The 11,759-nt window shown below is 36.5% G+C and overlaps 1 protein-coding gene across 7 annotated transcripts in view; it reads left to right on the forward strand.

The window, feature by feature from the left end:
- The window catches only part of COBLL1 (cordon-bleu WH2 repeat protein like 1), an 84,086-nt gene extending 74,335 nt beyond the window's left edge, over positions 1-9,751 (forward strand). For all 7 annotated transcript variants that reach the window (XM_061343823.1, XM_061343807.1, XM_061343830.1 and 4 more), the window contains 4 exons: positions 2,062-2,147; positions 3,494-5,109; positions 5,638-5,820; positions 8,457-9,751. In XM_061343823.1, the coding sequence (XP_061199807.1) occupies positions 2,062-2,147; positions 3,494-5,109; positions 5,638-5,820; positions 8,457-8,543 (1,972 nt within the window). In that variant the 3' untranslated portion in view covers positions 8,544-9,751. The remainder of the gene's footprint in view (positions 1-2,061; positions 2,148-3,493; positions 5,110-5,637; positions 5,821-8,456) is intronic.
- The last annotated feature ends 2,008 nt before the right edge of the window (positions 9,752-11,759 follow it).

Here is an 11,759-nt window from a genome sequence, read left to right on the forward strand (position 1 = left end):
TGTGTTAGCCAGTTGTCTTGACCTGTCTCAATCCATCTGCTCTCAGGAAAACAAGTTAATTCTGCCCTTTTAAAGAATAAACACATTAGTATCCTTAACCGCTTTTTTCCCCCTTCTGGTGGTGCTGTACCTTTGCCCTTCAGCATGTTTGTTAAACTACCTGACTCAGCAGGTTCCCAACATGAGTTAGAGCCTGCTTGAAATAAATGTTGATTGTCCAGAGAAGTCCCATTGTGTTAATGTAATTCACTATTTCTCTGTTCCCTGGGGCAACTAAACTGGCTACTGTTCCCAAATTAAGTTGAAAAAACTATTTCAATTATTGCACTGAAGCCAAAATGACTGCCCTAGTAGCCAAGAACTTTCAAAGCAGTGGGGAGAACTTTGACTTGTATTTCAAAGGCCTTTTTTTGTCAGTCCAAGGCCAAATGGGGCTTTGCAGAAATCTTTGGTGCTCTGTCCTGACAAATACTGTGCCAGGTGCTTGGGTGTGTCTGCTCTGTGGGGATCTACAAGGAGGAGGATCAGCCAAGAGTTGTTTTTAAGTTTTCTTGAACTTGCAAATTATCAGCCCGGTGTTACTGTGTTAATGGGTTGGTTTGGCCAAGTGGCCAAGGAATGTTTCTTTTTTCCCCTCCTGACTTGTGGTAGCCTTTCATGGCCTATAATCCTGGTATTATCCAGCATGCACTGCCCTCTGCCTTCGGAGTTTGGCAATCCTTTCTTTCCTGAAATATCGTGGGGATTCCAGAACGAGGGCTAGTATTTCTCTGACACTGTATTTCTGGAGCCCTTTTGATAAGTCAGATCTTATAAAAGATCTAGTTACTTTGAAGACGTATTTTTTAATCAATTCGCAAATATGTGTAATAGTCCAGTCAAAACCACTGTGTATTCTGTAATGGTACTCTGGGGTATTCTGTGGTTTCCGTCCCTCCCCACCTTTTTTAAAAAAAAACAAAAAACAAGCAAAAAACCCACAGCTCAACCTGTTATAAGAACTTGTAGTTCAGCCCCTCAGCTGTGAGATAAGCAAGAGTACAAAGTGCAGGACTGAGATTTAACTTTCTTCCAACAATAATTTTGGGAGTCTATGCTCCTGTTTAGTGGTTTATTGGACGCTTACAGTATATTTTGGACTGTACAAGCAACACGAGGATGGGTGGTTATTGAGGAATTTTTACACTCAAATGATTCAAAGCAGATGTTTTAGCTTAAGGCACTGGTTCCTGACAGCTAACACATTTGGTGTGGCAAATGAATTGGAATCTTCATAATGCCAGTATTTGTAACTACAGAAAATAAAAATAGCAAAGATGTAAGTTTGAAGTTCTAATAATATTTTTAAAGAGAAATTTTTAATATTTTTGCCTTTTTCATTTACCTTTTTAAGGCAAGGAATTAAAATTTCCTCCAAAAAAGATGAGGAGTTTATTCAGCATTTGTGCAGTTCTCTTGCCCACCATGATCTAAGGACATAAATCATATGCATTTACAAAACATTTAGTATGCAAGTAATGTGTTAGATGCAGGTTTCCTTGTTGTTCTCAAGGAATTTCTTGAAAGGGACAGACGATTTTTTTATTACTATTTTGAAAAGTCTGTACAGCAGAGTTCATGTGTTCATATGCAGTCAGCATCTCATACGGCTTCCTGTATATTGTGTTGGGGACAAAGTCAAAGAAACGTTTTAAAACACTTCATAAAACACTACTGTTATATGAATGATAAACTATTGTGGCTTTACTGAAACTTAGTTGTTTCTGGAAAGGGGCTTGTTCAAGCTGCACAAATAAACAAAAGGAGGGGGAGGAGAGAAAACAAAACCAATCATCTGCTTACAGAGAAGAGAGCGAAGGTGAATTTTGGTAAAATCATAGCAGCATTTCCTTTTGTTAAAAAAATAAATAAATCTATTCCCTTGAGTGCTCCAATGTTTGGCAGAATGATTCTATTTTGTCCATCTGTGTTTGGAGAATATTGCCAGTTCTCTTGCATCGTTACTTGTGTTTACTGAAATGAATGATACCAGCATATTTAATGTACTGTTGTGCTTTGCAGAGGACTACAGACTATGATAAGCAGTGAGCAAGCTGCGTTTGAAAAAGACAGGAAGCTTAGAATTTTGGATCAAAATAAAACTGATGGTGAGTAGTTCCCACTCATTTTTAGTACTTCAGAGTAAGGTTGAAGAGAGCTTTTCTATTCCTTTGAGAAAAATGACAAATCAGTCAACTCCTGAATTGCTATCATCAGATTACTTTCTTCATACTCTCTCTAGCGGCAGTGTACCCTGTCTGTGATGCAGTGACAAGCATTGACGGCAGTTTTGGTTTTGCAGGAGTTCTGTTTTTAATAGTTTTTTATTATAGCAGTAGTCAAAGTTTCATTGTGCTGTTGTATGGCACTGTGGGTGGAGCAGTGCTGAGGAGAGGGAAGGCTGGACACAAAGATTGTCCTGCCACATGGTGTGACATGGGCACTGCAGAGGGGAAGGAGAAGCAATCAGTTGTTCTGTGCTTACAAAGTTAGTGTGACTTTTCTGCATGGAAATGCAAATGTTTTCAAACAAAAATAGAACAAAGTGACATGCTGATTTGAAAAGAAATGACGACATCCTGTGCATCTAATGGATCATAAATTTTTCTGTGGATTTAGTGAGCTTACTAATTTATTTTTCCCTTTTGTGACACAGATTTTCAGATTTATATATATTAGGCCTTCAATAGTCTTTTATGTTCAGCACATCTCTGTTTATAAATCATAACAACATACTGCATGAGTCCTGTGTATATGAGATACAAGTTTTAACTGCCATTTTACAACATACTTTAAATAAGATTTTTTTTTCCCTCAAAATATGATTATTCCTCAAGAATATTTTTTTCCTTTGAATATTGTATTCAAACCAATTTGATCCAAACTGATTCCAGTGTTTTGGAGAGGGCTATGTGTTTAGTCCAGGGGTAAAGAATTGAATTTTCATACCTGCTAAAAACAGTTGGAAAAATAGAGGTAGGAAATTGCTTTTGTCCATGTGTTTTCAAATTGGTCCCTTGTACAATAGTTGACAAATAGCATTTGTAATGTTAAAACTAAAGGACAGAAGCCACAAAAGTGTGGAACTAAATAAAAATTGCATCTAACTTAATATTGAATAGTCCTTGAGCTCTTGAGTCACTGATGCCCATATAATCAACTGAAATTCATTTAGCAGTTTTTAAATGATCTAGAATAGATTTTTCTGTCAAGTTGATGCATGGCACCAGTTGCCAGATAATTAAAGAAGAATACTCGAATTGGAATGCTATTATTTGACATTATTAGTCAAAGATATCTTTAAATAGCCTTTAAAAGTAAGTGTTCAGAAAAACTTAGTATCAGTGAAGTGCCAGTCCTTGTACTTAAATACGCTGGATGCGGGGCTTCGTGATGTAAGGGGGAAGTTTGAATCTTTTTGGCATTTGTATTAATTTTGGAATCTCTCTTAAAGACCACAGTGATGCAGAACTCTTTCCAACAACAGAAGAAGCTAAAGAACTTCAGTCAGCTGAAATTAAAACAGTAGATTTCAGAGAAAATAACAAGCTCGAAGTTGACAGACTATCAAACTGCCAGACGTGTAAAAATGACATATCTGTAAGTCATAGGAATTATCCTCAAATGATTCCAGAAAAGCAAGATGAGAAAACACATCAAACCAGCTTGGACACAGTAAAAACTCAGGATGTTGCAATCCAGACAGGTCCGTTGGATAGCAGTTTGGGAAGGACTACACAGAAAGAAATTATTGTTCCTCAGGGTTGTGAATCATCCACATTCAGAGGACTGGTCCCTCAACACAGTAGAGATGCAAACAGCCCCCTTCTTCAAGTGATTCATGGAATGCAAAGGGATGAAGATAATTCAACAGAACAAAATCTTGAGAGACAAGAAGCTACCCATGAAAAAGTAATTCCCATTAAAGATCAGAGTCACATTTGTATAAATGGCAGTAATTTTGCTTCATCAGAAACAACAGCAAAAACTTCAGATGACTCTCCTATGAAAGGTCACCCTCTTTATAGACAAGATGCCAAACCTAAACCTAAGCCTGCTAATGAAATTACAAGGGATTACATACCAAAAATTGGGATGACTACTTATAAAATAGTGCCTCCAAAATCCTTAGAAATAATGAAGAGCTGGGAATCAGAAATTCCACCAGATCATAAGGGTCAAGAGGCATCTACTTTGGAAAACTCCCTAAAACATGAAGACCCCAAAGAATTCATAGTGCAGGCTGAAATTCCTCATCTTCCAAAAAGTGTGGGTCATTTACAGGTTGGTTCACAAAATGCACCTGCAGTAGCAAATGATCTGCTCCACAAAGCAAACAGCATTTCTGATCATGCTGTGGTGTCTGGAGCTGAGATCACTACTGTGAGCAATCGGACAGAAATAGAGTCTTCCAAACACCATGTCCCACTGATGCTAAGCTTGGATAATACAAATGCTTCTTCTGAGACACAGAATAAGTCAAATGCTTTAAGTCCTACAACAAAGCCTAGTTCTTTTTATCTGCAGATGCAGAGAAGAGCTTCAAGTCATTATGTGACATCTGCAATTGCCAGAAGTACCATTTGTGCTCCTAATTCCATTCAAAATGAAGCTAAGAATACAGAGATGGGGAAAAAAATCTCATCACCTGATCCAGCTTCACCTTCACACAAGACAAGTACTCCCTCTCCTCCAGCAGATGAAGAAAATAATGATGATGGGAAAAAAATTGCATTCTCCATTTCTCCTGTTAAAAGCAATAAACCTTCAACTTTTCCCTCCTGTCCACCAGCACCGTTGAACCTAAGAACTCTAAGAACTTTTGCAGTTCCAAAGCCATACTCCAGTTCAAGACCATCCCCTTTTGCTCTTGCTGTCTCATCCGCAGTCAGAAGGTCGCAATCATTCAATAAGACGCGTACGATCACTAGCCAGGCACCGAAAGAAGAATTTCCTGTTGAACTCTCTGCTGCTTCGGCAGCTGAATTATCAGCTACCTCTGTGCCTCAAGTGCAAGCTGCTTCCTTGCAGACCATAACAGGGGACTCACAAAACAGTGTAATGGATAAGGTAAACTTTATTTCTACTATTGTTTGACTGTTGATCCACTGTCATCCAGTGTGACTAGTCTAGAAGATAGTCTCTGAACTGCATGATCAGGAAGTATTGTATTAATACAGTGTAATCACTTGTAGTAGTCTAGTAGTAGCACAGCATCATATTGAAATACAGGTATATGGGGAATCTTAAAGTGAAAACAACCTCATTCAGATTACTGGAAATAACAATTTCTGGCCATAATTAGCATTCCCTTCTTCTTAAATATAATTCTGAGTAGTGTGATCAGTTTGGCTTCAGGTGATCATGGCACACACACACACTTGAATGGGGTATACAATTTTGCGGGCATAATTATCTGAGGGGGAAACTCTATGCTATAGTGGAAATGAGGCTCTTCTGTGAAATTGAGAATGAATTTCTGTGAAATTGGAGTGTTTGATGCACAACCTTGTGGCAGGTTGAGTTAGTTTGCCATTTATGAATAATTGAGATTAAAGAGTTTTCTTTTGGTTTTCCTCCCACTTCCTCCCTTTATAGAAAAACAGCAATGTGAATAGTGAGCAGAAGAGTCAGGCACAGTCAGGTGCTTCCACTGACTATCCACCCCCTGTCACTAAGAGACAAACCGTGATGACATTCCAGCGCTCTGACCCAGAACAGATCCACCAGAGCTTGCTGGCTGCAATCCGCTCTGGAGAAGCTGCTGCCAAATTGAAAAGGGTGAGTTTTCACCACTGCATCCATAACAATGAATTCATGGAACTTCCTTCAAATTACCATATTAATGCCTGACACTAGAAGCAGTTAGCTTTAGCACAAAGTGCTGCCAGGGGGTCTCTTAACAGTATGAAGGGAGGTGGGGGAAGAGAGTTTAGTTTTGCAGAATTAACTGGTGAATGCACACACAAAGCTTTTTATGTCCATATTTTCAAACAGTACAAATCCAATTAGAAATCTTCCTGAAATTAATTAGAAATTTCTTAAGTTATCGATCAGGTATCTCTTTCATAAAATCAGGACATACTCAATTATTGCTGTTTGTATGGTTTGAAGTGGTACAGTTTTAGGCACATACTTCGCCTTAGACCTGAAGTACCTGCAGTCTTATGTAGGCAGATAACACAGAAAAGTTCTGAAGATTGTATTTTTTATTAGACTCTATCAGGTCCTTAATTCTTCTTAAATGTACTTCAGGCCTCCTACTGCTGTTTCGTATCATTAGTAAGATACTTCTCAATGTTTTATCAACAGTCCTGGTAGGACCATCTTCCCCCCACCCCTCAGGTTAAAATTGTGGCTTAATTTTTCTCTTTTCTGTCACCTAAAATTCACCTACTTCTCACATTGGGTAAAACATTGCACTCTTTAGAAATCTATGTTCTTTTAAATTTGTAACGAGACAGTTTAATAATAGTCTCACACACAGCTTTCTTGACAGGCATTTGTGTTTTGCCTTCTCTATTGAGAATTTCTCATTGCAGAAGGTGAAACGAAGTCAGTAGTTTTTGTTTCTCGTCCCTTTCCCACTTGAAAGAAACAAATGATACATGGTGGGTGGATGTGAGGGTTGGTGGGTCTTTTTGGTTTTATGGATGTCTTTGACTCTCTAGGGTCAAAATCTGTCAATGGATGGCCAAATACTAGAGCAATCTATTTCATACATAAGGTTTTGTTTCAATGTGGCACTACAACAGCCCCTCTGAGGCTTGTAGACCTCCCATCATTTCTACCCTGAATGGGAAGATTCAGTTTCTCAGGAAGGTTTACAGGCATGCTCAAGTAGTTTTTGACCTCAAAGTCAGTACAAGTGGTACATAACACACTGTAGTAATGCTTCTAAGTACATGTCACTAACCACAGCCATTTTAAAAACAGGATAAGGTTAAGAAAACACTGTATTGTTCAGAGTTTCTTAGAGGTCAACTCTATCTGTTCTACCAGAAATACCACTTGGATTTAGTTTGAATGTTTTTATTAAGGTGGGTTCCCCCACCCTCACCTCAGCTGCATTATTACATTTTGAATAATACTGAGCTTTATTTATTTTGCATCATGCGTGAACTTTTTTTTATGATTCCATGGCAAATATGCTTCTGCATGGCTGCTGCACTGTAGCTTATAAGTACAGTATTAAATTCATAATGTGCTTTTCAAAATTCAAGAAGCCTATTTCTGCTAGAAAGAAAACAACGAAAAACTTCATTAAGTGGTTATTAATTCTTTTCTGCAGACTTACCTAGTACAGGTGTGTCTGACGGCAAAAAGAAAGGGGTTTTTTGCCTATGGCAAATCTTATGAAAACACGGTCTCATTTGATGTTTGTCATGGAAAACTGGCAGTAGTAGGACAGAGGAATATGAAGATTTTGTAACAATAACTTATTAGCATCCAAAACTGATTTCCAATATTGAAAGGATCTTTTAAATGCATTTACTTTATAGCTGCCACTATCATGCTGCACTAAGTAAAAGGGAGTATAACTGATCCATTTGAATTGTGAAAGAGGTCTGTCAGGTGCATACTTCTCTTTTTGCTCCTTACCATACTCACCCTTTCTTCAGCTCTGTGAGAGAATCATTAAAAAATAAAATGCTGGCATGCTGAACCAAATTCTTTCTTCCCCCCTGTTTTACTTAATATGTTGTGAATATGCAATGCTGAGAAATGCTGAGATCTGTAGTCTTTTGTGTTGCTGGCCTTTTCAGTAGGGTCCTCAGTAATTACTAACCTAAAATGGGTCAAGTGAGGTTTCTTTTTAACCATTTTTTCTCTTCAGAGTGTTCTCATTGTATTTAGTAATGTGTGCGCTGCGGTATGTGATTCTCAGGGCTGTGGAGTACTCACAGCTCACAGTAGCTCCAGTTGGAGTTGCTGATTTATTCAGCTCTCCTAAAAATCAGATCTTTGCTGTCTATTCTAAAATTTGTATAGTTTGCTCCTTAAACCACGAGATCCTGATAAAAGAAACATTACCATGGTATAAAGGAGTGTTAGTTGTAAGTGTTGCATTCTATTGAATATTTAATAAAAGTGTTTAGTGCTGTTTTTTCAAACATTTCTTTGCAGTCAGGTCTGGAGAAGGACTAGAAAATGTGTATTTTTAATAGTTATACACAGATTTTTAGAGAGGATAAAATATGTTTTAAGCAATTTCTTATATCTCTACTTCGATAGCATGTGTGCTGTGTTCAGAAATCCTATAAAAGGTCTTTTATTACAAGAAAAATGTTAACTGAAGTAACGGTGTTTATTTCCTTGAAATAATGCGGTGTAAAATACAACAGAGAAAAGAATCTGAAAAGTTAAGTTAATATTTATTTACCTTTTCCCCCCCTCTTTTTTCCCCCCACCTCCAGGTTGGTCCTCCGTCAAACACCATATCTGTCAATGGAAGAGCCAGGCTTACTCATTTGTATTCCACAGAAGCGAAAGTTAATCACTAGATACTGTACCAAATAATTTGCACTTTACTATTGCTTCATAGGCCAACTTAATATTAACTACAAAATTTTGAAAGTGTAAATGCAAGTATATATTAATATATTTTTGTCAATTGTAATACAAATTTCAAACCGGGTCCTTTAATGCCTTGGAAAGATTATTAGAATATGTAAATTATGGTAATATTTTGCCTTTTTCTCTTTATAAAGCTGACTATGCTGCTAAAAACATTTAAGAGAAGGTGCAGATGAGCTTTGCTTATGTTGACATGAGAATCAAAAATTCCTAATTTTAGCCTTTAAGACAAACAATATGTAGCACTATGCTGAAATTACAGGTTTAAAGGATTCTAAGGATTTTAGATCATTAATTTTCAATTGTGTATTACTTTAACAGATTGTATGAATATAAATCTACCACATGCTGCCTCCATATTACTTTGTTAAATTAAATTTGTAATAGTAGAAAAGTCTTAAATATATGCAATACTTTGTTTCTGTTTAAAAAAGCGATGGTTTTGTTTCTTCAGCTGAGATTAGTTGGTATAAGTAGTCTGTTGGTTTGGGGCTTTTTTTAATCTCCTTTAATTTTTTCCTGGTAGCACACAAAAAAAATCAGGATATAAATTATTGGAAATTTTTGTACTACTTAAGAACTTTTCTTAACAGTAGCACTACATGATGTTTCTCTTCTACTCTTTGAGTACCTGTATATAGTATTGACCTAGTGCTCAAATAAGCAATACTTATTGTGAACTAGATCTGTATTGAAATAGTCATCAGCATATAGTCACTTACTGATAAAATGCAAATTCCAGTTTTGATACTTAATTAAATAGAATTATTTTTTTGCTGGAAGTATGACTAAAGAATGAACTGCTTTGGACTTATTAATGTAAAATATTTTAATCTTAAAACAGCACAATAACACATTTACAAAGCATTCTTGTGTCTGAGAGCATCTATTTATAGATTAAGCATTAAGTACCAAAATGGGAATATACATTAAAAGAAAAGGCTTCATGTTATATTTTATCTATTTTGCATTACTTGTCAAGGTTATACATTTTGGGGAGGGAATGAAAATATGATCACACTCATGATGAAATAGCTAGATTATTGATGCATGCAGCAAGTGCTGGGGTATTTGCCATATTGAAATATTTTATGCTGGACTTGATTTAAATAAAAGTAATTGTATTTAGTTTCTATTCTTTAACAATATATTTATTTTGTACTTTAAAGACATTCTGTAACTCAGTTTCAGAAACTGATCTGTATGTGCATTTCAAAGGGTTATTAATGGTTTGCTGCCAGGTTTTTTGTGCAATAATCTCTAAGAGGTCTCATTACTTTTCTGATACTGATTACAAATAACAGTGTTAATTTAATGCTGAAACCCTTCAAGGAATGTTTTAGTAAATAAAAATTCACAAAGAGAACTGATGAACTTTTGTTCACTGGTGTTCTCTCTCCTGTTTTCTCTCCAATATCTTAGTCCCTTGACAATATATGATATATTATCACTTCTTTCTCCTCCTTGTTCTTGCCTCTGATCAAGGGCTAATTCCAAGGGGGGGGGGACCCACATGGTAGTTCAAAAGATCTGTGTCAGGGTCTGATTGCAAACGGATGTTTCATCTTTCACTTGAAAATGGTGAGATAGAAGAGGTAGGGTTTTTTTCTAGTTCCTAACTGGGGTTTCCATTCTAGATTTCACCATGTCTTGAGTGACAGACTTGAAAATTGTAACTCACAGGATTCTAGTGTCTGGATTCATTGTCATATTTGAAGCCTGTGTTTCAAACATTCCTGTACAACGTGATGGTTTGTAACTGCTGTGAAGAGGCTGCACTGTGAAAGGAATCTCCTTGTTCGTACTTTGGGTGGGAAGGGGTTACATGTTTTTTTTTTCTCAAACCTTGGTATTCCCTGCCAAGGCGACTAAAGTTATTTCATAAAACTAACATAATCTCCATCTGTGGTAATAAAAGTCTATATGGCATTTCACTATTTCAACCAGATTGGTAAATCCTATTATTCTGGCTTGGAAGAAAGTTCAAATCCCCATCCTTCGTTATTGTTTTCTTTGGTTTTGACTACGAAACTATAATACTGTATGTTCCTTAGTCCCGTATGTTAAAAGTACATTGCCCTTTTATGTGAATTCCTGAAGGCAAATATAGACTTATGTAACAGAGATTAAAACTAAAATACCTTGCTTGAATTCTAGGGTTTCTTGTCTGTGTAACTGAACTTGCTTGATAATTAACTGAAATGCCTACACACACCATAGTACTGTGGAACTCTTCAACGCGATTTACTGTTACTAGCTGGCAATATTGTTTAGCAAAACTTTCCCTCTTCTTCAAACATATATTGTAAGACATTTTTAAATCTTGCTATTGTATATCTAGAGACTAATTTTTTCTTATACTCTTTTATTAAATTCTACCAGAAAAACTTGTTGATGAACTTGACATGTTTATTCATTGTTCAAACACGAAAACACTTTTGCTTGAGTAAGAAGTGTTTTTAGCAACTGAAAATCTAAGTTAGCAGTACTTTTTTGTTGTAGATGCCTTACATGCAGAGAAAACAGACTTTTTTAGGGGCATGAGAATACTTACAATTTAGGGAACCTGTATCATGGATGTCTTCCAACAGAACGCAACTAGTTATGCCACAGCATTTGCAATCCCCTTGCTGCTTTTGAATGGCAGCCGGAATGTTTAGGAAATCAGGATATTGCATCAAATGAAATGTCAGTGTAATTCTGCAGACGAAATATCAGACCCAAATAAAAGTGTGCTATGACTTACTGTCACGAGTTCTTTGAAGGAGCGTTAGAAATCCATGTAGCACAGTGGAATCTTGATCTAGTTCAGATTCCAGGACTTTATAGGTAAAGGAGGGCTAGCAAAAAAGAGTAAAAATGATCTTGTTAGTTATAATTTTTATTTATTCTACCCAGAGGAATAAAATCAAAACTACAGATGTACATGGAGAAAGGAGCAGTTTTGCTGGGAGAACATCACCCAGATAGAAATATTCTTGTGACTAGAAGTTTTAAGGCCAAGGCAGGAACTCTCATACTTGCAGCTGAAAGATGTTAAACCACTGGATGTCTCCATTTTTGGGACATATGTTTAGTAATCACTGCCCTATTTTTTCCCAGCAACTTGTGATGTAGCATATTGTAATATGCAACATGAAAAT

Source organism: Neopsephotus bourkii, unplaced genomic scaffold, assembly GCF_033783945.1.
Source record: "Neopsephotus bourkii isolate Nb327-2 ecotype Australia unplaced genomic scaffold, CSIRO-AGI_Nbou_v1 NB_196, whole genome shotgun sequence".
In the NCBI taxonomy this organism is placed as follows: Eukaryota; Metazoa; Chordata; class Aves; order Psittaciformes; family Psittacidae; genus Neopsephotus; species Neopsephotus bourkii.